Source organism: Protopterus annectens, chromosome 15.part0, assembly GCF_019279795.1.
Source record: "Protopterus annectens isolate FY-2018-M chromosome 15.part0, PAN1.0, whole genome shotgun sequence".
NCBI classification, from domain to species: domain Eukaryota; kingdom Metazoa; phylum Chordata; order Ceratodontiformes; family Protopteridae; genus Protopterus; species Protopterus annectens.
This window is the reverse complement of record NC_056749.1, coordinates 483949972-483975988: the sequence shown is the minus strand read 5'-3', so window position 1 is coordinate 483975988 and position 26017 is coordinate 483949972. Positions and strand designations below refer to the sequence as shown.

At 44.6% G+C, this 26017-nt stretch overlaps 1 protein-coding gene across 1 annotated transcript in view; it reads left to right on the top strand.

Moving 5' to 3' along the window:
* LOC122789775 (probable global transcription activator SNF2L1) overlaps positions 1 to 26017 on the top strand; it is a 2109210-nt gene that overhangs the window by 526791 nt on the left and 1556402 nt on the right. Inside the window, exon 4 of the mRNA XM_044057215.1 lies at positions 14764 to 14930. Within this exon, the coding sequence (XP_043913150.1) occupies positions 14764 to 14930 (167 nt within the window). The remainder of the gene's footprint in view (positions 1 to 14763; positions 14931 to 26017) is intronic.

Below are 26017 nucleotides of genomic sequence, written 5' to 3'. Positions count from 1 at the left end.
GGATGTAGCTATGTGACTTTGCAGGACCTTTCAAGGCATCATTTGTCAATGCACCCTTTGATGGTTCATCTTTGTTTGGCCCCACAGTTCATGACATGCTTTTCCCAAGTAATAAAGATGGAAAAGCCTTGTCTGCCATCAGAATCTGTTTTTTTGCTCCACAAAGATCCTTCTCCAGGCATCTGCATGGAGGAAAAAAAACTGTGGTTCAGGAAATCTTAAAGCTCTTTTCAGGAATCTCTGGGAGACTTTTCCCCCAGAGGTGGAGGGGGAACAGTTACAATGGTAAATAACACCCTAGGGGCAGAGGGGGTCTGCAGAATCAAGAGTCTCCGGATTCCTTCTCGGACAGACTCTTTCAGCGCTCCTGAAGGGTTGCCTGACTCCCCTTCTCTGGAGGCAGTTGGAGGGTGCTTATCCTTGCACCCATCAGCCTGGATAGCCATCACAAATGATCAGTGGGTGTAAAGGATCGTATCCAGAGGATACTCTGTTCCATTTTTAGATCTTCTCAAGCCAAAGACTTACCTCATCATGTGCCACCCAATCAGAGGGAGGCAGCAGCGGTAGAAATTACAAAGCTGCTCCAGAATAGAGTCATCCTGGAGGTCCCTTCCAACCAAGTCAGATCGGGCATTTACTCAAGGTTCTTTTTAATTCCAAAGAAGGTGGGATGTAAGGCCAAGTTTGGATCTAACATCTCTGAGCAAATCAGTGAAGAACTCGAAGTTCAGGATGGTCATGATCCAATCCATCCTACCTCTTCTGAAGATGGACGATTGGATGTGCTCAGTAGACCTGAAGGATGCATACTACCATATCAGAATGGAGAGGCTCTCCAAATGGTATCTTTGTGTCAGGCTGGGAGCCTGTATTACCAGTTCTGAGTGCTTCTGTTTGGTCTCACCATGGCCCCCAGAGTGTTCACCAAATACATGGCAGTAGCTGCAGCCCATCTCAGACTGTAGGGATTGCATGTGTTTCCTTATCTCGATGACTGGCTTCTAACTGCTTCAGCCAGGCATCTACTCATTCAAGCCAGGGATTACCTGTTACAACTGGTCCCCACTCTTGGCATAACCGTCAACACACAAAAATCACAGCTCTGTCTTGTGCAGCTGATAGACTTTATCGGAGTACGTTTAGACACAACCACAGCTATGGATTTTCCACCTCCAGACAGATTACTGATTCTGAGACTTCATGTCTCCCAGATCCTAGCATTTCCACCCCCTCCAGCAAAATTAGTACTAAAGGCGTTAGGCTCTTTGGCTGCCACGATAATGCCACTGCCCACAGCATGTTTACACATGCGAATCCTACAGTGGATGTTATTAGTTCAATGATTGTTACATCAACATTCTCTGACTCAACTTATAAAATTGTCATGGGCATGCAAAGATTCCCCTCTCTGGTGGCTTCATTCCTCAGAAGTCAACCAAGAGCAGGGGAGTCCATCATTCTAGCGGACAGGCTCAGCAGAACTGTACTGATGAGTGGTGTCTAAACCAGTCAGTGGCAAACATGGTCTTCCTCAAGTGGAGTCAGCCTTGCTGCGATCTCTTTGCCTCTCCTCTCAACAACAAATGCAGCAAGTTCTTTGCCTTGATCCCTCCTCAGGGACAGCCCCCAAGAGATGCTCTAGTCCAGGCTTGACCTTGCGGTTTACTTTAAGAATTCCCCCTTACCCCTGATTCTCAAATTCCTTCAGAAAGCTCATTGGTTATACAGCAAAGTAATCCTTATTCCTCCTTTCTGGCCTCACAAAGTCTGGTTCACCTTCCTCTGGTCTCATCTGCTTTGTTCTCCATGGACTGTCAAACCACTTCCAGACCTGTTGTCCCATCCCTTGGGGCAGACTCATCCAGATCTTCAGGATCTAAAATTGACTGCATGGGTTCCCCAGTTCCACTGATGGTTAAACATTCCAGGCTTTCATCCCCAGTCCGAGAGATTCTGATATCAGCTCACAAAGCATCTACCAGAAAGATATATAAGAATAAATGGAAAAGATTCTCCATTTGGGCTCAGCAGAAAGTAATAGATCCTTTTATGGCTTCTCTTCTTGTGATTTTAGATTTCCTGGCTTTCCTCTTCCAGAACAGAGCCAGCTATTCCATGGTGAAGGTTCAGTTGGCAGCCATTTCACATTTCCACACTGGGGAAAACTCTTCTTCTCTAGCTTCTTCTAAGCTGTGTAAGGTTTTTCTCAAAAGCACCTTTTTACATCGGCCCTCCCCAATCAAGGATCCACCTCCCCCTTGAGGTCTTACTTTGGTTTTGCAAGCCTTGATCCCCCCCCCCATTAAACCAGCAGCTAAGGTAGATCTAAAGTTTCTCTCCTGGAAAACAGGCTTTTTAGTAGCTGTTACATCAGCAAAAAGAGTTTCCGAGTTCCAAGCCCTCTCTTCTAAACCTCCTTAGTTAATCTTCCATAGGGATCTTTACAGTAAAGACCATTTCATCATTTTTACCTAAAATGGCCACAGAAAGCAAACTCAATCAGCCCATTCATCTTCCGGTTTTCTTCCCCAATTTTCAGAACAAGGGAGAATACACAGTACATCATCTTGATTTTCATAGGCAATTACGTTTTTGTCTGGACAGGACAAAATCCTTCAGAAAATTTGACCAGTTCATATCCTTTTCAGAGGTTAGGAAAGGTACAGCAGTTACTAAACTTACTGTGGCCAGATAGTTACAAGATTGCATCTTGTTTGTTTATTCATCAAAAGGTATGCATTTGTCGGGCATGTCAAAGCTTATTCTACGAGATCTATGACGACTTCTCAAGACTTTTCCTCGAGAATGTTAATTGATGATATTTATGCATCTGCCTCTTGGTCAAGGGCTCATACCTTTATTTCTCATTACAAACTAGACATTATTTTTAGGAATAGAGCTAGTTTTGGCTATGCAGTGCTTTGGAGTATCCTTCCATGAGGGCCATCCTAGGTTTTTGTAGCTGGAGACTCTGTCCCACAGATCAAAGAATTAATGAAAATGACAACATCAGATAAAGAAGTTATGTTCATACCATAATGTTCCATCGGTGTTGTCCATTTTCATTCTTCCTCAACCTCCCCACCCTCCTTCCCCCTGGTCTTTTCTATGTATACCTGATGGAGTTGGTCTTCTATTAGGAACTGTGTGTTGAGGCCCCGAACCTTTCTCTTCTTTTTTGACTATGTAGGTACCTTAGCTGTGTACCTGTGTACATCATTGTTTTATATGTTTTAAAATGCATTATTTTAACAGCATATCATAATAATTGTGGTTTCCGCATTATGCTTTCATCTACTGGATGTTGTTTGTCATAACACCAGTTCTTTCATTTGTACGTTTGCGTGCTTTATGCACAAACTGTTTATTTATGAGTGTTAATTCAGCTTGATTGTTTTTAGAAAGGTTATGTATTCAGAGGCTTTGTGAATCTTTCAAGATACATGGTAGGCTGAGTGTTTGTTATATATACAAACAATATATATGCAATATATGTTTTGAAATGCATTATTTTAGCTGTTTATTATATTTATTTGGGTTTTTCCATCCAACATGGTTTGACAGTCGATTTGAAGTTAGTGGCTTTGTTGGAAAAATCTGATATTAGCAACAGCTTTGATTGCATAGTATTTATTTGTATTTTAGTTATACAACGAGATTTTATTTGTGCATACAGTTTTACATGAGTTGATTGGATAATTCAATTTATAGTACATTTATTAAGAGTTAGTATTTAAATGCTGATTGATTATTTAGTAATGTTCAAGTCTGATGAAGCACCTTTGTAAGGACACAAACGTGCTTACTGTTCTTTAATAAAAACATTTTATTTTTGGAGCCCTCAGCCGTGTTTGTTCTTACTCCGTTTTAGTTTGGCCATAGTTGTATACTTTTAACAAACTCAATCTGAGGTAATCTGGGAGAATGAGGCATTATGGGATGGAGAGGACAAGTTTGAGCTTCAAATCTTAAGCTTGGAAAGCGTCCGAGTTGGATCTGAGGTCGGATCTGAAACTCACAGTTCAAGAATGAAAATGGACAACACAGGTGGAATGTTATGATAAGAACATAACTTCTTTTTTTTTTCTTTTTAGACTGTCAGAACAGTCAGTGATTAAAACCTTTCCGTCTAGCAAGTATTAATGGGTACAGATTTTGTCTCCTCAAGATCCTGTGCCTTTGCTTTGGGCTGCGCTGTTCAGGACTTTGTGTTACGGAGGTTTATACAACTCTTCAGCCTTGAAAGTGTTGCTGGTTTCTTGGGGCTCAACCCCTCACCTTAAAAAAACAGATCAACACATACTAGGATCTCGGATCCAGTGCCTCAGGTCCAAATTTCCTAGGCCTCCCTCAGATCCCTAGTTCCTCTCGGCTCTGATAGGCTCACTTTCATGAGGCTATTTCTGTGGCATGCAGATTATCATCAGGTCCTAGGCCTTTGGACCTGATTGCTAAGAACCCTGCTGTCAACTCAAGCATTATACAGCAGCTTTACACTGGAGATATCTGGAGAACTCCTCTGATAATAATTTACTCCCCAGATCCAATTTACTCTGGGTTTCCTCACAACGCTGAATCTTTCTCAGATCCAACATTTTAAGGTCTGGAAATGCCACACTGGAATGACTTTCTTTGGATCCGGAGCATTCATCAGATCCGAAGGATAGTTTACTTTTCCCCCAGTCCTGAACCATGTTCATTATCATACCTCTGGTCTGTCTGTTCTCATATCTAAAGCACTTCTTGGATCATACATTCTTACGATTTCTTGTCTGTGCCTTTTTCAGAAAATCATTTGAATACAAATTCTGTTATTCAGTCAAACTTAGTAAGTTGTAAGAGCTATACTTCAAAATTTTCTCTATATTTGAACTTATGTTCCCTTCGGTTCTTGAGCCTAGGATCTGACAGGTAGTGCTAGGCATTCTCGGATGTGAAGGGAGTTTGGATCCGAGCCATGGAGCCAGATTGGCCTATAACAACAAATCCCTTAGGATCCTGACTTCTCCTTGGATATGATCTGAGTAACTAATCCTTTCTGCCTTGGATCCTAAGCCTAGGACTCGACACCTAAGCCTAGGAATTGACAGTAAGTGTCAGGCATTTCTCGAATCCGAACCCCCTTCGGATTTGACCTGTTGAGTCAATCAGTTTTTAACAAAAACTTTTTCATATCCCAAGCCTAGGATCTGACAGGCCAGTGTCAGATACTTCTTGAATCCAAACCTCTTTCAGATTTGATCTCTTGAGCCAGTGCAACTTATTCTGATCCAAAGCTCCCCTTCGATACGACAGCCTGACTGTGTATTGCATTTCTTCTGGCATGGAGGTCAGGACAGTACCTCCCCGTCAGGATTCTAGAACTAACCTTGCCTTCCTTTCTTGTAGGCTTTGGTTTGCTGGCCAATCTCTCCATTATAGGCCCATTCCATTAGACCAACACTCTATACCAAATACAGTACTGGGCTACAACACCTTTTCGGCTCATCTCTACTCCCTTTCCTATTTGAAAAACAAGATCTCTCAGAAGACATGACGGTGCATTGGTTCTTAGAGTTGGACCCACTTGTGCTTCTCGCTTTTTTTTTTTTGCACTCTGATAACTCTGGGGAGATGCCCTTTGAATCTACTTGTCTATGTCAGGTTGGAGGCATTATTAAGAGATCAGATGTCAAAGCTTGGGCCCCTAAAGCAGAGGTGCCCTGCAGGACCACGGCTTCAGAGAACCTTCTCTGACAGACCCTATCTGTGCTCCTGAAGCGCCGTCCGACTGGCTACCTAGGGAGGCAGTTGGGGGGGCATTTTTATGGCAGAACCTGAGTGCCTGGACTAGCTTAACAATCCCTGCATGGCTGCCAAGCATAATATCCAGAGGTTAATTCAGTTTCCTTTTTTGTTTGGGATCTAAACAAACAATATGAAGGTGAAGTCAAAGTCCTGGATGGTTATAATTCAGTCCATCCTGTCACCTCTGTGCTACAATGATTGGATGTGCTCTCTACCCTTTCAGGACACATGCTACTACATCATATTAAGCATTTCTGGCTGGGAGCCTGTTTCTACCAATTCAGAGCTCTGTTATTCAGACTCACAACACCAAGATGTCTTTCTATATACATGGCACTAGTGCCTGCTCACCTAAGCTCAAAAGATGTCAGGCGTTTCTGTATCTGAATGTCTACCCATTTACTGCTTCAACCAGGAATCAATGGTTACAAGCTGAGGATTACATGTATCAAATCTACTGATTCTTGGGCATGACTATAGATCTGGCAAAATTGGACCTATCCCCTGTACAGAAATTGGAATTCATAAGCTCTCATTTGCAAACCACAAACCAGATAGCATATTTTATTCTTCTTTGTATCACATCATTTAGGAGCATAATGTGAGACTCGCTCTCACTTCGTCCCCCTCCAGCAAGATCAATTTTTGCAGGCTTGTGGTTCTGTCCCTTTTCAGCCTCTGTCTGCTCCCATAAAACCAATTTACTAACGTCATCTTCGCTGGTGGATCCAGTCGGACAACCGTTTTTTTTCACCCCCCCCCCCCCTTCTACAACCACAGTGACCCGACTCCCCTCCCTCCATAGCCACAATGATCACAGACACCCCCCCATCCAGAGTGTGGGGGGGGGGCATTTCAAAAGAAAGATGGTCCCAAGGCACATGGTCTTCCCTGGAGACCAGGTTGCATGTCAACATCCTAGAGAAGAGAGCTGTCCTACTTAAGTTGCAAGCCTTTTAGGATGTTCTCCCTCTGGGGACTATTGCAGTGCACATCCACAAGATGTCAGTAAGTTAGTATGTCAATAAAAAAGGAGGTACCGCTTTCTAATTGCATTCACATATTAGGGAAATCCAGTGCTCTGCCAGGGAAAGACTCAGTAGGCCTAGTCTAATTCTTCATGGGTGTGCCCTCAATCAATCAATTGCGAACCTATTTTTAACTGTTGGGGCCAGCCTTGTTACGACCTTCTTACTTCCCGTTAACAACAAATACAAAAGATACTTCTCTCTAATTCCCCCTCCAGGGGGATCTTTGAAGGATACTTGGTTTCATTATTGGCCCCTCAGTCTCCTTTATGCTTATCCACCTCTACTTTGATCTTGAAGTTTCTACAAAGCCAGCAGGTTAAAGAGCTCTGCCATCCTCAGTCCTTTTTTTGGCCTTGGGTAGTGTGGTTTCTCTCTCTCAGGTCTCATCTGAGATATTCTTCATGGATTCTGGAGACTAATCGGGATCTCTTATCTCACTCTTAGGAGATCCTCCTTTCAGATCTCCACGCTCTGAAACTGTCCTTATGGATTTTCTTTTTCCAGTGATTGTAAGAGGGTGCAAGATCGCTTCCCTTGTTCGTAACTTTAGCCAGCAATTCAGGATGTCTACTATATTATGGCTTATCCTGATATAATAAATCAATAAATTAACCATATGGGCTTACATTTCAAGCATTTGACCTCTCTCAGCTACCTCTCCTTTTCCTTTCTGGTTAACCTTTTTCAGAAGAAGGCAGTTTTTTCTCTATGATTAAATTGAACCAATCCTACCTGTATGCCTAAATTAGTCATGGAATCAAATATTAACCAGTCAATTCAATTACTGGTTTTCTTTCCACATCATTCCTATAAAGGTGAATACGTGTTACATCTGTTTGATGTCCACTGACAGTGTGTTTTTACCAGAAAAAAAAATAATCTGATCAAATATTTATATTTTTTCATCCAAAAGCTTAGGTCAAGCAGTGTCCAAAGTCACACTAGCTAAATGGATTGCAGATTGTATTTCTATTATTTATTTCCTTAAAAGGTTTCCAATTGCCCATTCTTCCTAAGCCCACTCTGTCAGATCCAGGGTCACTTCATCTGCCTTCTCTTCGAGAATGTCTTTTCCTTAATAAAGAATAGAAATGTATATAGTTGTTAATTGATATTTCTCATCCTTTTGAAATTACCAATTATGTGTATTTTTTGAATAAGAACATCAGCACAGATCATCTCCCAAGTTGTTCAGTTCCTTTAACTTCTAACAGTGCTGGTTGAGCAGTCCCATATAATGTCCTGGCTAAATAGATTACTGCTCATATTTTGCTGATTTATTCTCAAAGTGGCTTAGAATTGCCCTGTCACTCCAGAGTCATTCTAACACTTCTATAACTACCTCATCAGCCTTTTTACCACAGTTTATTTAGCTGTCATCACTATTACAGTCACTTGTTTTTATTATCATAACCTTGTGACTTATTGTAATCTGAGCATTGTCTCCTGAATCAGACCTTTCTTTGGTTTGACAATGCTGTGGCATAACCATCTGTAGCAGGGGACAATACCCATTAGTGAGGAAGAATGAAAAGGACAGCATCAGATTCAGGAGTGATGTACTTACCATAACTTGGTAGTTGTGTTGTCTATTTTCATTCTTCCTTACCTTACCTGCCAACCATTCCCTGGCCTTAACTTCTAGAAGGATATTAGATGTTACACGAATCCTAATTTTGAGTGGTCATTCTTCCGTTTCTGTCCTGTCTTTATAATTCTATGGAAATAAGCAGCAAACTTGATCTGAGTAGTTAGAGGTAGTGTGGTGCATTGTGGGAAGAGAGAGGCGCTCGAGCCTAGGATCTAAAGTCTCGAAAATGTGGCAGAGTCAGATCTGAGGATCTGAATACAGGATAAGCAATGCTATTGGCATTTTAAGTTACTCACTTGGAAGGTCATCAGCTGAAGTAGAGCATGGTTTGACTTTAAGAGAAGTTTTATATTGGATCTGGGCACAGGATTGAAGGTGAAAGTGGACATGGTGATGAGGCTATTGGGCAGGGTTGCTATTAGATGTTGGGAAAGCCTTGGTTAGGGATGGTATATGAAAATATTATGAAATAAGAGTTGACTTTTATTGCACTTTTGAGTGATGAATTATTAAGGTATGGGTTAAGGATGAATTTTTGTTTGGGATCTAAAATTTCTTTAATTGCTGGCCAGATTTTTGGGGTTATGTTTACTGTTTTTCTGAAGTTGTATTGTATTTTTATTTTCATTTATTTGATTTTTAGTGCAATTCCTGAGCATCCTGAAGTTTTTGAGATATTGCCGTGTTTTATATTTTTGTCATTCTTTCTGCACTTCTTCTGTATCTTGCATTAGCATTCTACTCTTTTTGGATAGCCAGATTGCATTATTTGTTTTTAGTCTATTCTTTCTAGGGGGTGCAAGGCTATTTAAGATATTTAAAAAAGTTGCATTGAATTAATTTACAGCATCGTCTAACGGGAGATTTTTAGGAAGTTCTGGTTATTGGATGATAGGGTAGTAATGAATATTTCTGGGTTAAGCTTGGACAGATTGCATATGGTTTTATAAATATGTTATTTGAGTGGATGTGTGAGATGCCTGGTTATATTATAGATTGGGAGATGGTCACTGAGAGAGTCTGATGTTGCACATGTGATGGTGAATTTGCTTGGGTCTGATATTAGGATCCAGTCTAATAAGGAATTTAATGCCTTGCTATAATGTGTGGGTTGATAATTAATCGTGTGAAACCATATAAGTTCATGGTAGATGTAGGGAAGTTAGAAGTTATGTCCACCCAGTTATTTACATCACCTAGTAGTATTTTTTTCTTGTGGAATTGTTATGGATATCCATTGTAGGATATTTTCAAATGTATCTGTATTGTCACCAGGAGGGATGCAAAGGACAATAATACTTGCTTATTTTCAAGAAAATAGTAAGAAGCTCTGCAATTTGAATTTTAGTATTGGTTTGTTGTAGAGGGGAGTGTGGTAGTCGTTGGGAAATATTAGAGCAATACCACCAACTTTCCTCTTTATTCTGTCATTACAGATTACATTATAGCGGAGGATGTGGGTATAATTTCAGTAATACTGAGAGTATCAGGCTTGTCTTGGATAATCCAGACATATAGTTCATTAGTGATATTTAATACACTTGTAATATTTATGTGGCAAAAGTTAGATTACTGTGGTGGGCGTAGACCATTGTGGGGTTAAGGATAGTTTTTGGAAGGGAATTGTCTTGTGTTGGTAGTGACGGGTGGCAACAGATATTAGCATGAATGTCTCCACCTAGGAAGATTTTAATATATTGGTTATCATTGACTCTTGTTTTTCAGAGAGTATGTTTCCACTTATATTATAACTGAGTGGGGGTGATTTCATAGTTGTACTGAGAGTATTAGGCTTGTGTTGGGCAATTCAGGCATAGTTCAGTAGTTTATGTGTTACGCTTCTATTTATGTGGGAAAAGTTAGAATACTGGGGTGTGAGCGTAGTATGTGGAAGGGAATTGTCTTGATGTTGGTTATGATGGGTAGGGACAGGAATTAGGGTGAATGTCTCCACCTAAGAGGATTTTAGTATATTGGGTATTAGTGATTCTTGTTTTTTATAGAGTATGTTTCCATTTCTTTTTATTTTGATTTGAGTTGAAATGGAGTTACTCAGTCTCTTTTTTGGGTGAATGTGAGGGGCATCATTAAATAGGTTTGGTTTGATGTGTGAAAAGTTTAAGGAGGAAAGATAGATAGGTGGCTGGAACAGAGTTGGAGATATGTTGAGAGCTATTATTGAGGTGCATGGGATATGGGGTTAGGGTAGGGAGTGAAGATTATAATAGTTTTATTTATACTGTGTGATTTTTGCTATAAAAATAAGAACTCTTTCTTAGCTCAGAGAGACACTGGTTTATCTCACTTGGACTACCATGATTATGTTGTTAAATAAAGAGATTTCTTGTTTTTGCTGAAATCTGAGTTTTGTGTCATTCCCTAACACAGGTTTTCATACTCAGCTGTAATTTTCCATTGTTATACTGCTCCATTCCTTTTAACTCCATTGTAGGATTCTCTGAAAGTGCCCCTGTTGTGGGTACTCCTGTGGTTCAAGTCCCTTGATGTGACCTTAGAATAAGAGGGCCTCCTTTGACACTATTTCAAATGATTGTCTTCATGGAGGTGGAGCTGGACAGTTTTCAGTGCCAGTAGTTCCTACACTTGGAAAAGTACTCACTAAGTTATAGATTGGGGGGGGGGGGTTCTAAGCCTAGCCAAGTTTTCCCAAAAGAATAATGGCGTCCTGTATCTGAATAGGACATTAAGAGCCAGGCATTTATAAGCTACCTCTGTCCATAAAGGATGTGGGTGCCAAGCCCAATGTCTACGGGTCTAGGTTGCACTTAAACTGGGTAATAGGCAAACTCAGCTTTACATGGATGGGATGCCTGTTCTGCAGGAGGGGTGGACTCTGGGACACATATTTGTCTCTCCAACATGTTCTGTTTAAGTCACATAAAAAATTCAGTTTTCTAAACTTTGTATTGTTGGCAGTTTTTGACTTATGAATATGTAGGAAATTCATAAGTGTGGGGTTTGTGGATAATTTGTAAGCCAGGCATAGATCACCAGTCAGCAATCTATAGGAGACTGAGTAGAGGGAAAGGGAGTTAGGACACTCTACAAAAACAATACAAGGAGTAACAACTCTGCCTTATGCAAAGACTCTTTGAAGTTGCTTTAGTTGCTGCATATGCCTGGTCACGTACATACCAAAGGGAGCATTGTACTTTGACTGGTCAAAGTACAATACTCCCTTTGGTATGTACCTGACCAGGTACATACCAAAGGGAGCATTGTACTTTGGTATGTACCTGGTCAGGTACATACCAAAGGGAGCATTGTACTTTGACTGGTCTGATAATGGCAGAGTACAGTGGGATAATGACCTCTTTGGACATAGATGTCATGCCCTTACTTATAAGTTGTGCAACATAAAAGGATTTCCTCACCACTCTGGTCACATGGTTGGGATGGTTGACCTCTCAAAGGGTATAGTTATGTAATTCTTAGCACTGAGTGTAAGACCATGGCTTTAACACCATTCATTAGTCAGAGGTAGACCTTCTTGAAGAATGCTAGTGTCTGCAGGGGAGTCGATGATACCCCCCAGCTTGCAATCATCTGCAAACTTAGTCAGCCATAAACTTCAACATTTGCTTCCATTTCAGAGAAATAGATGCCAAAAAGGAGCAGGCGCAGTATGGAGCCCTGGGGGACTCCGTTAGTGACTAGCCTGTTGGTGGAGGTGGCTTCACCTATTTTGACCTGATTAGTCTTATTATTCAGTTTGCTGTCCAGCAGGTGAAGTAAGGGCCTATATGTCATGGGTTGACATTCTGGGTGATGACACAGAGCAGGGTACAGGCTCAGACCACATAGCGTATTCAGGGCTTGATGACTATCATGATCTTCATGGTGCTGCTTACACACCTGAAAACACAAGTGTTTCAATGATTTGTGAGGTGTTACTAGATCCAGAATTCTCATGAGCTTACAGATCTCCAGCTGTCACAAGTCTGTTGTCTGCCTGTGGAGGTTTTGGCAGCTGCCACCAGCCTCTCAGTTAGCTTCATTTTCCTGCAGGCAAATGCATTATAAAGTGCAGACACCTTGCTTGTTGGCTGGGGCAGTTCATCTGAGCTCCCATATAGTTTAGGAGTTGTTCCTCTCCACCAGAAAAGGGGCTTCACATCAACCAGTTGGAGCTTTGAGCAGTCTTCTTGGCTGTGAAAGCCTTGGAGACAACATTTCTTCTGGTAAAGGTTACTCTTTATTTAGTGAGACAGGCAGTCCTTTGTGAAGTATCTAATCATGATAGGGGTATGTACTTGTATCTTATGTGCAAGTAGGTGTTGCATGTCTGGCAGTGGCCCATAGCCAGAAGCATTGCTCTCTTGACAATGTGTATCCCAGAGAAAGTGAATGAGCTGGTGATTTCACTTGAGATGCTCCTCCAGGCCCTTCCTGCAGCTGAGGATTTGGAGTGTGTGCCTGTTGTGGGACTGCTGGAAGTAAGACATTGGGGAGATTGACCTATTGGCCATGCAGGAGAATGCAGTATTTCTCTCTTCCTGTCAGTGGAGCACTGCAGTAGGGAGGTTGCAGAGGATGCATTCTCCATATGTGGCATGAGAAATTCCTGTACTTTTTTCTTTGCCATTCCCTCTGATCCCATACCTCATTTCAAACTTCATGGACGAAAGACTAAAATTAACTGCTGTCGCCCCTTGCAGCTTATGATGATTGTGGTTTCAATCTTTTGGGGTCTTGGCATTAAAATAAATCCTTCCAGTCTTGGCTAGAAATGTCCTCCACAGTTGGGATAGGAATTGCTTTCATCTGTGATGGTAATTCTCTGATTTCCTGGCCCTTGCAGCAGGCATTTCAGAAGTGGTTGCAGCGGCATAGAAGCCTTCTGCTTGGCAAGGCTGTTTTTCCATGTGGAAACAGTTCTCTGTCTGGAAGGTGGGGGCTCCCCTATACCTCTCCATTTGGTCAAAGTGCAGATGATGCTGACCTATTTCAGGTAGCTGTGGTTTGAGCACTAGCTGTTTCAGGATCATGTCACACATTTCATAGCAGCATGATCTTGTTGGAGAATATAGTTAGAGTCCATCATCTGCTGGTCAAACATGTTCTCAAACGAATATTGCATTTTCATCCTTTAAAGAATTCCCTGATCATTATCAGATCTAAATTTTATTATTGACAGACTTGCCCATCCACTGTTCAGACCTACCGATGTGGTGACATTAAATTTAATTTCTTGGAAAATCCTTTTTCTGGTGAGCAAAAGATATTGATGCTGCAAGTTTTTTTTTTTTTTTTTTTTTTTTTTTTGTGTGTGTGTGTGATATCTGGTCTTTCATTAAACATCTGTTATGACCATGTCGCATTTCCTTGTAAAAGTGATTTACAAATTGTTCCTCACCTAGTCCATTCAGCTCCTTGTTTTTCTTTGCTATGGCAGAAAATAGGGCAGAGAGAAATGTGCATGTGCTGGGCATGCTAACTGATTTTTTACTTGAAGTGGGTGCATTAATATGGAGTATGGAATTCTAGTGAGGGATGGGCTTATAGTTACCAGACAAACCCTTTGTGTGTGGATTGCCAGATTCATCATCTTTACACATCATGCAGCCTGTCAAAATTTTAAAAATGTTGCAGTCTAAACCATTTTACCATTGTTGTGAATATATGTGCAAGCAGGCACTTAGACATTATTGGGCACCTTAAGTATGTGCTGTGATGTTAACCATTATTCCAGGAATCGGGCTTTCTTAGCTGTGTCTCTACTTCAGGATTCTTCCTTCTGAACTATGGTCCTTTGATTGCTTTTCAGACATTTTATTATTTGTGTTTTACTGCTTAGGATTCTGATCAATTATAGGACCAATCAAGGAGATTCTCCAGTGTTAGATGCAACAGATATATTCCTATTGTGTCTGTTACTCTACAAAGGACTGCCTTTGATGGGTCAAAAGTACTGTCCCTCCCTGCCCTCTGTACATAGAAAGACTGTCCATCCAACATTATCTGTTGGATTTCCCTGTAAATCAGACAAATGTTTGCTTGTATATTGCTTGCTATCAATGTAGGTATCAACATTTGTTTGCTATCTCTTGATTTGCAGGAAGTGTGCGCATTGGTAGTGGTGTTGGTGGTGGTGGGGCAGCCTACTGGGCTCTGAGATTAGGCTTGTTTATACAGCTGTCATATAAATTTGTGGTGTACCAGCAATGAGTATGTGCACCTTGAATGCAGAATCTTCTGAGATGTATCAGAGAATGTGATTGATGGAGAAGATGAAACAGCTGTACGTCCATCAGAGGTCCTTTTGCAAATAAATGAATGTGTTAAAAATGTGTATTATTTACATCTTTTTTTCTGTTTCTTTTTAACTAGAAAACAGATCGGGCCCACAGATTTGAATTCTTGCTGAAACAGACTGAGTTGTTTGCACATTTTATTCAGCCTTCATCACAGAAGTCACCAACATCTCCACTTAAAGTGAAATTAGGGAGGCCGCGCATAAAAAATGATGAGAAACAGAATCTTCTTTGTGCTGGAGAGTAAGTTTTCCCACCTTTTCATCTTTACTACAGAAAACTGTCATGTATAAGAATCATTTTTTTTCCTTCTTACAGTTCATAGGTAACTACTAGGCTAGCTGTCCTTTTGGACCCTTTTTAAGCCTAGCCAATTTCCTTTTCAAAGGTGAGAATCAAACCTTATTCCTTGTGAGTGTGAGGTAAACACATTAACCATTATACCATTCTCCTGCGCCTCATATGTGCCTTTTGTTTCTTCCCCCCCCCTCTAGTTTGCTGAGTCAGTAACTTTGTGTTTTTCCAGACTGAAGACCTCATTTACCAAGGTAATATTTATCAAGAATGTGGACCACAGAATTACAGGCCAAAAATAAAAAAAGATAAAGGCAGTAAAGCCTGGCAGCAGGGTTAAAGAACTCAAACCAATTCAAAATAGAGGTAATGAGTATTAATGTTGGTTATCTGATTTAAAAAATAATCTGAACTGGCAGAAGTAAGTTTTACCCTGTTCGTGTTGATGTCACAGAAACATGGAACAAAGAAAGCTACATCTAGCATTTCATCTTATTATTATTAGATTAAAAAGAGGAAAATGCTATTTGTATGAGGGAAGGAGATAGAAGCAGCAAAACTGATAGCAGTCAATGAAAGGTTTCGTAATGAAGCACATTGGAGACAGGAAATTACATTTTATCCATTCTGGAATTCTTTTCATATCCCCAAGCATAGAAAAGTGTGCAGTAAATAAGGATTGATAGCTATGTTTGTTGCAGTTATAGACACTAAGGTACACTTTTGATGAGAGATGCCTGTATATAATCTCAGCTAGCTCATACTTTATTCATTTTTAAGTCTAAGCACAAGGGGTGCTCTTGTTATTTTGAAGATGTAATTTGAGTAGACTATTCTTTATTCTACTTGGTTTATAAAGGTCTAGAATTGGTTCCGTACAGCAGAAATAGAACTAGGATCAAAATGTACAAGTTGACAGCTGTTTGGATACAAGCAACAATCAAAAATTGTGGTTGATAATAAATGAAGCTATAGATCTGATGTTGTCTCTTTCACTCTTCCTCATGTGTAGGTTACGGATCTGCCCTCAGATCTGACTCGGCCACATCTCTTCAGACTAGGATCCAAGTCTCAATCTCCTCCCATTACCCCCAATGCCCTGCACTCCAGCCATCCTCTTCAGATCTCATTTGCCGCCAGCAGAATCAGATGTGGTCGTCCGAGTCTTGAGTGTTTCAGTGGTTTTCCTGGGTATCTTCTTTACAGATAAGTTGCCTTTTACTTATTTTCTTATCTGTACTTCCTCCCCTACCTTTTTTATAGTGTGTGTGGTGTTTTTTTTTTTTCGTGTTTGCCTATACGGCTGTCTTTTAACTGAATTTTCCCTTGCTCAGGGTAGCTGTTTTTCTGTTAGGCTTCCCTTCTACTTTCTCTCTTCTCTTCTATTCCCTTAAAGAAAAAAAATTTGTTTATTAAATATTTACTGTTTGTCGGGGTTTCTTCCAGTTCTTTCCTTTCATGTAAGTGTGGAAAGATTTTTTTTTGTGATGGATGACAAAGCTTCTGGGTTTAAATGGTGCCTGGAATGCGGGCATAAGTTCCCACATTCCTACGTACATTCTTTATGTGTTTATTCCTTGGCTGCAGAGTCTGTGGTCAGACTGCTCTATTTGTGAATATTTTAACCGAAGAGTTAGAGCCAGCCACAGAAACAAACTAATTTTGAAGGATCTTTTGCCCGCTTCACCTCCAGAGTCTCAACCCCCCCTCTAAGAGCCATGCAGGATCCTCCGACTCCAAGAGGTGCCCTCATAAGTCTTTGAGAGTGTCTTCAGAGCCATCTGCTAAGGTCGGGAGGCCCAAGGATCTGACCGCTTCGGAAAACATGCCTACTTCAGCTCCAGTGGATCCGAAGTTCTCCTAAGATCTGTCAGAGTCTGTCATGATCACAAGCTCACCTGAAACTGCCGCCCCCTCCTCCTCGGATCCTAACCCTATGGATCCAACAGTGAGCGGCCATACACTGGTGCTGGGGTTCGAGTCAGCTCTGCTCCCTGGTCTACAAGCAGACTCCCACCAGGCACTCAAGACTCTCCCCCTCCGTAGCTTCTTCTAGGTCTTCCAGGAGTCTTTTGGAGGCTTACGTGGACAGGATGATGAGGAAAATCCTCAAGACTCAGATCCATCTGGGAGTCTTCTCAGCTCTGTCCCCTACTGGTTCTGCGACTCTCTCTCTTCAGGTCCAGTCTCCTTCTCTGATCTGTCCTATCGGCTTTGGAGTCGCAGGGTCATGGCCAATAGAGGTATCCGGGGTTGAGTGGATGGAGCCTTCCTTCCTCCAGTCCCACTGTTGCCTTGACCTCCTCAGTTCTGTTGTCTTAGGATTGTAGCAGGTCTCAGATCTGAGATGTCCCTATTGGATCTGGGGGGGGGGGGGTTGGCTTCTACATTCTATGTTGTCGGAGCTGTCTCTTCATCTCAGTGTTTCGGCATTGGACAGTTCAGGTCTGATTCTGCCAGGGACCCAGGGCTCGGGGTTTCTAGCCCATTCATCTTCTGTAGCCTTGGCTCCAGTGGAGTTAGGGAGGGATTCTCCAGGTCTTTTGGGATTCCTAGTGGTAGAAAGGGATTTATCTGCCAACAGGGAGCCAGTCCCTTTGAGCCACGATTCTTCCTGTTGACTTCCCCTGGATCAGAGACTTGAGCCTGTCATTCCTGTCCCAAGTCAGCCCATCCAGACTGGTCTCCAAACACTTTCCCCAGAGGGAGCCCCCTCCTCTTCTGAGACCTCCCCTGAGCACCCCACAGAGGAGATTCCTCATAAGAGGACATGCAAAAGGAGGCACATTGACTCCCCCTCAGAGTCAGTCACCGGGAATACAGACTTTGATGAAAGGGAGGGATCCCCCAGATCACCACCAGAGGACACCTCCTTCTGAGATATTTTAGAGATTCTGCGGCAGAGAGGTGGTTGGTCAGCTGAACCTCCCTCCTCTGAAGAATCTGTATTTTTGGAGGCCTTCAGGATGGGCCCATCTACATCCTGGGTAGTTCCTTCGGCAGACGAGTTAATGGATTTGGTGTACAGCTAGGCCTGGAAGGAGCCAGACTCGGTCAAACTGATCCCCAAGTGTCCTGACAAATTGTTGTCTCTCCCCAAATATAGACCTTATTGGAGTAAGGTTATTCCAGTGGATGCCATGGTTGTGGCAGCAGCTACAAAAAGAAGCTAGAAGAACAGAACTCCGCTGTCCATTTGCCGAACAGGGAGTCCAGAGCGATGGATAGGTTTAGTAAGCACGTTTACACTTCGGCCAGCTTTTCCTGAGGGTATTGAACTACCTCGCACATTTTACTCGCTTGAAGAGAGACCTGGTGAAAGAGCTGTCAGACTCTCTGGCAAAGACCATGTTGCCGGATGACTTCAAGAAAGTCTCCCCCTGACTGGCCACTCTTTCATCCTTGTCCAACTCCTCCAGGAGGCTGATTTCCCATTCCACAGAAGGTGCCTCTGTGGCAGCTGACTCAGGCATTGCTCTTTAGAGACATGCCTGGATGAGGCTTTGTGATTTTGTGGAGCCCTTTAAAGTGTTTTTAGTTAACTCCCCCTTCAATGAATCCTTACTGTTTGGTCCATCGGTTAAAGAGACCCTAACCCGCAGCAAACAAGATGGGAAGATTTTGTCTGCCGTCAGGGTTAAGTTCTCCACTCCACAGCGCACTTTTTCTAGAAATCAGAGCAGTGAAAGGAGAACCTGGTTCGGTAAATCCCAGGGTTCTTCCCAAGATCAACGTGGGGATTCTTCCTCTAATGGACAGAGGAGGAGGTTTCAATGGGAGATGCCACCCCAGAGACAGAGGGGATCTACAGAATCAGGCTTTCATGGAACCCTTCTCTGATAGGCCCTTCCAACGTGGCCCGACTCCTCATCTGTGGAGGCAATCGGAGGGGGTCGGTTCTCTCTGCACCCTTCCATCTGGACAGATATAACACAAAACAAGTGGGTGCTAAAGATTATATGCAGAGGCTGCATTATCCCCTTTCTAAATTCTCCTCCGGAGAGATCAAAGAGGCTCCCCGGCGTTCCACTCCATCAGAGGGAGTTCACAGTAGCAGACATTGTAAACGTACTGCAAAAAAGAGTAATCTAGGAGGTCCTGACCACATAAGGAGGATATAGAACTTACTATTGTTTCTTTTTAGTGCCAAAGAATACCAGGGACCTGCATCCATTCTGGATCTAAGCAAGTTAAACATACTCATAAAGAAAGCAAAGTTCTGAATGGTGACAGTTCAGTCCATTCTTCCACTGTTGCAGAAGGATGGTTGGATGTGCTCTTTGGACTTTAAGGATGCATACTATAATTTCAAAATAGAGAGATGCTCCAGGAGTCATTTGCCCTTTTGTCTGGGAGCGAGTCATTTTCAATTCAAGGCTGCTCTTTGGACTCGCCACACCCCCCAGGGTGTTTACCAAATGAATGTCAGTAGTCGCAGCTCACTTCAGACTGCAGGGAATCCGAGTGTTTCCTTAGCTGGATGACTGGCTCTCTACTGCCCCAACCAGGCATCAGCTACTACAAGCCAGGAATTACTTCTTCAACCTTGTGATCCATTTGGGGATCACTATAAATCTGGCAATGCCAAATCTTTCCTCTGTGCGGACTTTGAGTTCATTGGAGCTACCTTGTACACAGTCAATCAGGTTGCTGTTCTTCCCCCTCATCGCATTCTAACATTGAGAGATCATGTCAGAACAGTGTTATATCTAGCTTCTCCTTCATCAAGACTAATTCTTCAAGCTCTAGGATCCATGGCGGCTGCCATTCCATTAGTTCCTCTTGCAAGATACTTTATGTGAGTCCTTCAGTGGACTCTGGCTGCTCAGTGGTCTATACTCTACCAGCCTCTGTCTGCTCCTATCAAGCTGACTACAGTTTGCAGAAAGCATTGTCAATGGTGGCTTCTGTCAGATGACCTGACGTTAGGCAGGCCTTTTCTTCTCCCAACCCCCTCCACCATGGTGAATATGGACACTTTCCAGATGGGTGGGGGGGCATTACAAGGGAAAGATGGTCCAAGGCACGTGGACACACATAGAGACCAGACTACGTATCAGTGTTCTGGAGATGAGAGCTGTCCTGTTCATGTTGCAAGCCTTTCAGACTTTCTCCCGCTAGCTACGATTCCGATCCATACAGACAGCATGTCAGTGGTGTGGTACATCAACAAACAAGGAGGAACCCACTCTTACTTACTGTGCAGAGAGGCCATGAGGGTTTGGGAATGGGCGATGTCTTAGGACCATTTTCTACTTGCAACACATACCGGGAAAATCCAGCATCCTGGCAAATAAGCTCAGCAGGTCCATTCTGACCCCGTATGAGTGGTCCCTCAATCAGTCAGTAGCTGACTTGATCTTCAGTCATTGGGACCAACCTTGCTGCAAAATATTTGCGTCTCCACAGAACAGCAAGTGCAGCAACTACTTCACTCTGATCCCCCCTATGGGGGAGTCTCCGAGGGGCACTCTGTTTCACGATTGCCCCCCACTCTCCTCTATGCTTATCCCCCAATACCATTCATTACAGAGTTTCTCCAGAAAGCAAAGCATCTGAAGTCCTCTGAAATCCTCATTGCCCCCGTCTGGCCTTGTCAGATTTGGTTCCCCTTCCTCTGGTCTCACCTGAAGTATCCTCCATGGATTCTGGAACCCAAACAGGATCTCTGTTCTCACCCCATAGAAGATTATCACCCCAGTCTAATGTCCTTGACATTGACTGCTTGGTTTCTCCACTTTCAGTGATCATTTGAAGGTCCAGGCTTGCTTCCGCAGTCTGAGATATTATTTTAGCTTCTCAAAAAACAGGTACTAAGAAAGTTTACAGTAGCAAATGGAAGAGATTTGACTTCTGGGCCTCCAAAGAAAACACTGACCCTTCTTCGGCACCGATTGCTGATGCTATGCATTTCCTGGTGTCTCTTTTCAAAGAAGGAGCTAGTGTCTCCACCATCAAACTCCAGTTAGCGGCTATCTGTAATTTTTATTCTGGCAGCATTCCCAACTGCCCTTCAGATTCCAAACCATGTAAGACCTTCTTGAAAGGGGTCTTTCTCTTCAGGCCTCTAGTAAAGGATCCATCTCCACCATGGGATCTCATCGTGGTTTTGCAGAGCTTAACTCTAAAGCCCTTTGAATCAATAGGTGACTGTGACCTAAAGTTTCTTTCATGGAAAACAGTTCCTCTTGTTGCCATCACCTCAGTTAAGAGAATATCTGAAATACAGGCCTTATCTTCTAAGTCTCCTTACATAATTTTCCACAAGGATAGTGTGTCCCTTCCTACAAACCCTTCCTTTATGCCCAAGGTAGATACTGAGGCCAGTCTTAACCAGACTTTCCATTTACCAGTCTTTTTCCCTAATTGCTCAAATAATGGAGAACGATTATTGCATTCGTTAGATGCTCACAGGCAGTTACATTTTTACTTGCAGAGGACTAAGTCCGTTAGAAAGTCACATCAGTTATTTGATCTGAAGTAGTTACTTCACTTGATCTGCAACTTGTGGGTGTCGGATCCGACCTTGGATCCGATCCGGCAGCTTTCCAAGCTCCAAGATTCGAGCTCCTAGCTCCTCCCCTACCCATAACCCACTACTACCAACCACATTACCTCAAATCGTTTTTTGCCGTGGCTGAAGAAGCTTCCTTGTGAAGAGCTCCTGGCTGGGTGAGATCATTGCTGGTTTTTGAACCAAATTTACATTCAAAGTTGTTGTTGTGTGTGTGTTAGTTCCCTTTCACTGCTTCTTGCGCTAGTTTTGGTCCCTTTTTTGTTAAATTTATTACTAGTTTATCTTCACTCCCCTCCCCCTCCTAGTGTTTGGGTGTGTGTGTGAATGATGTCAGAAGGGCCTAAGGCCATTTTTTCCAAATGTACTGAGTGTGGCCACAAGCTTTCTCCAGCTGATGGCCACACTCAGTGCGTTTTGTGCCTGGGGGCAGCCCATTTGTCAGAGGCCTGCCAAATCTGCGCGGCCTTTAACCCCCGGGCACTTCGGGATAGGAAGAACAAGCTGATCCTGGCGGGAAAGCTCCCCCAGGAGTCGGCTTCTTCTTCCTCTCCTGCTCGGCTCCAGCTGCTTCGCAGCTTCGCGCCTATCCCCTTAGCTCTACCCGGGACTCAACCTCCCTCATCGGGTTTGAGCTCTGGGGAAACTAGTACCTCTTCCCTTAGAGAGAAGAGGCACAAGGATAAGGATGGACATAAGTCCCACAAAAGGCGGGCCGAATCTCATCCTTCGGCTCCGCCAGCAAAGCTACTTAAATCTCCCTCGAGGGTCTCCGGATCCCCCTCCTCTCGGCGCCGTTCGCCCTATTTTTCGCTGGAGGAGGAGGATAGGTCTCCCTCGAGATTTTCGAGGCGGCCCTCCCGGCCTGCCTCTACTACTTCATCTAGGTCGACCCGAAGCATCTCCGAAGCGGATATGGATCGGATGATGCGTCGGTTCTTACAGACCCAAATGCAGATGGGGATGTTTGCCTCCTCTGGGGAGTGCAGCCCCCATATTTGTCCCGATCACTCCTTCTCCGACTCGTTTTTGGGTCTCGGAGTCATTGGATCCAGGCCCTTTTGGACCCAGGGAATTGTCAGCGCTGATAGTGGTGGTCTCTTCGACGCCGACTATACCTTCGAGCTTGTCAGACCCGAGCTCTCGGGGCAGAGGGCTGAGCGTCGGATCCGAGGGAGTTGCTGTGTCTTCGGCGCTGTTGGCATCGGAGCACACCTCTGCCTCAGCGCCGACTGCATCGGCTCCGACCACGATCCCTTCCTCGGATCTGAAGAGGTTGCTCTCAGAGGCTGGCAAGAGTGGCTCTCCTTCGGCTTTCGAGGTAGTGGAGAGGGTACTGTCGAGGTCCTCCAGATCCCCGACCCGGGCTTCGGATCCACCCGTACCCCCACTGTATGAGGGTCTGTCTTCCATCATCCGTCCATCTGGACAGCCTGCCCAAGCCCTCCAGCTGGTTCCCGTGGAGGAACAACAACCCGTGGACGAGCCCTCTTCGGACAGTCCCACCGAGGAGGTCCCTCGGAAACATCGGTGCAAAAGGAGGCACCTGGACTCCCCCCGAGTCCATTACCACAGACACGGACTTAGATGATACGGAGGGTTCCCCAAGGTCACCCCCTGAAGATGTCTCCTTTGGAGACATCATGGAAATGTTGCGTATCAGAGGGGGGTGGTCAGCCCAAAAGCCCTCCGTCCGTGTTCCTGGAGGCCCTTGAGGCAGGCCCATCTACCTCCTGGGTGTCCCCTCTGGCCGACCCCCTGGTGGACTTAATTACCACCAGGGCTTGGAAGGAGCCCGACACCGTGGAGCCAATCCCTAGGCGCCCCGATAAAGTCCTCAGCCCACCCACAGATAGACCGTCTTGGGCCAAAGGAACCCCCGTTGATGCTATATTGGTGGTGGCGGCCACCAAGAAAGAACTTGCGCAGGAGAGTTCTTCGGTTCACCCGCCGGATAAGGAATCTCGAGCGCTTGACCGGATTGGGAAGCGGATGTTTGCTTCAGCGACCTTTTCCATAAGGGCGCTGAACTATATGGCACATACCATTAGGCTACAGCGAGACTTGATTAAAGAATACGCTGCAGCCCCCCCGGAGTCCATGTCGGTCCCAGACAAAAAGGTTTTTGAGACTCGAATGGCCACTCTAAAATCCATCTCCAATACATCTATGCGGCTTCCCTCCCATGCAACGGAGGGAGCCGCTAGAGCTAGCGGAGCCGGGGTCGTCTTGCGACGTCTCTCCTGGCTCCGTCTGTGCGACTTCACGGACCCCTTCAAGGCGTCCTTCGCGAACGCCCCTTTTCATGGTTCTGCCTTGTTTGGACACGCTGGTCCAAAGCGAAAAGGACGGGAAGATGCTGTCTGCCGTCGGAGTCCGCTTCTCTAATCCCCAAACATCCTTCTCCAGGAATCAGAGGGGACAAAAGAAGCTGTGGTTCCGTAAGTCTCAGCAATCCCATCCTGCTGCGGACCACTCGTCCTCTAGAGGCAGAGGAGGACAAGGTGGACGCCGGCCCAGAGGCAGAGGGGGGGCCACGTAATTTTGGGTCTAGAGAACCTTTCTCGGACAGACCTGCGCAACAGCCCTGAGGGCTTGCCCGACTGTCCCTCTCTGGAGGCAGTCGGGGGGCGATTGTCGGAGCACCTGTCAAACTGGGAGTCCCTTACAACAGATCGATGGGTGCTTCGGATCATATCCAGAGGTTACTCCATTCCATTCATAAACCTTCCCCCCATACCCAGACGTCTCCCCGATGTCCCACCCGATTAAAGGGAGGCAGCGGCTTTGGAGATTTCAAAGCTGCTAAGAAAAAGAGCCATCCAGCCCGTCCCCCCAGACCAGTCCGGATTGGGTTATTACTCCAGGTTCTTTTTGGTGCCAAAGAAAACGGGGGACCTCAGACCCATCTTAGACCTTTCTGCCCTAAACCTGTTCATACCCAAGGAAAAGTTCCGGATGGTCACTCTCCAATCAATTCTCCCCCTGCTGCGGGAGAACGACTGGATGTGCTCGCTAGACCTCAAGGATGCGTATTACCACATATTAATGGACAGACGATCCAGGAGGTTCCTCCGCTTACGGCTCGGAGCCAGTCATTATCAATTCAGGGTTCTTCCATTCGGCCTCACCTCAGCCCCCAGAGTGTTCACCAAGGTCATGGCAGTGGTTGCAGCCCACCTGAGACTCCGGGGCATTCAGGTCTTCCCTTACCTAGACGACTGGCTCCTCACCGCTACCAACAGGCATCAGCTCTGTGCGGCGAGAGATTATGCTCTGTCTCTGGCCCACAACCTAGGCATCTCAGTGAACGAGCAGAAATCCTGCCTGTGCCCCACTCAAGCCTTAGAATTCATAGGGGCCAGGTTAGATACACGAACCTCCAAAGCTGTTCTAACGTCAGCCAGGCTGAACAGCTTGTCGTTTCAGGTGTTAGCCCTTCTTCGGAGCCCTGCTCCTCCAGCGGAGTTAGTCCTGAGGGCACTGGGGTCTATGTCAGCAGCGATCGGTCTCTCTCTTCATGCCCGTCTACGAATGCGCATATTACAATGGACCCTTCAAGTCCAATGGTCTCTGTCGATCCACCCATTATGCATGCCAATACCCTTGAGCAGGGTGTGCAGAGGCTCCCTTCTGTGGTGGTTACAGGCACAGGAACTCAGAGAAGGGAGACCCTTTGTGATCCCCCCGGCCAAAGCCACGTTGACCACGGACGCTTCTTGCCTCGGGTGGGGTGGGGGGGCATTGTTCAGGCAGATCTGTCCAAGGCACGTGAACTTTCCTAGAGACCGCATTACATATCAACGTCCTAGAGATGAGGGCGGTGCTTTTGGCGTTGCAAGCTCTCCACGACCTTCTTCCCACAGGGACTATTGCAATCCAGACGGACAGCATGTCAGTAGTCTGGTATATAAACAAATAAGGAGGGACCAGATCTTATCCCCTGTGTCAAGAAGCCATGAGTGTGGGAATGGGCGATTTCCACCAACCGCTTTCTGATAGCAACGCACATTCCGGGACGGTCCAACATATTAGCGGACAAGCTAAGTCGAGTGTTCGTCACTCCATACAAGTGGTCTCTGAATCCATCTGTTGCGAAGCAGATCTTCCACAAATGGGGTCAGCCTCGCTGCGACCTTTTCACTTCTCCTTTAAACACAAAATGCAGAGAGTACTTCGCGATAGTTCCCCCCAGAGGGGCGACCCCCAGAGACACTCTAGTCCATGCTTGGCCTCCCGGACTCCTTTATGCTTATCCCCCCCTCCCACTTATGATGAAATTCATCCAGAAAGCTTGTCGGTTGGGGAGCAGAGTTATCCTCATAGCCCCATTCTGGCCTCAACAGATCTGGTTCCCCTTTCTGCGGTCTCACAGTGTGGCTTCCCCATGGATTCTGGATCCCAGTCCAGACCTAATCTCGCACCCAGCGGGATGTCATACCCCAAACCTAGTCAATCTCAAACTTGCTGCTTGGTTGATCCAGTTCCATTAATGGCTAGGACTCCCAGTATCTCATCCCCC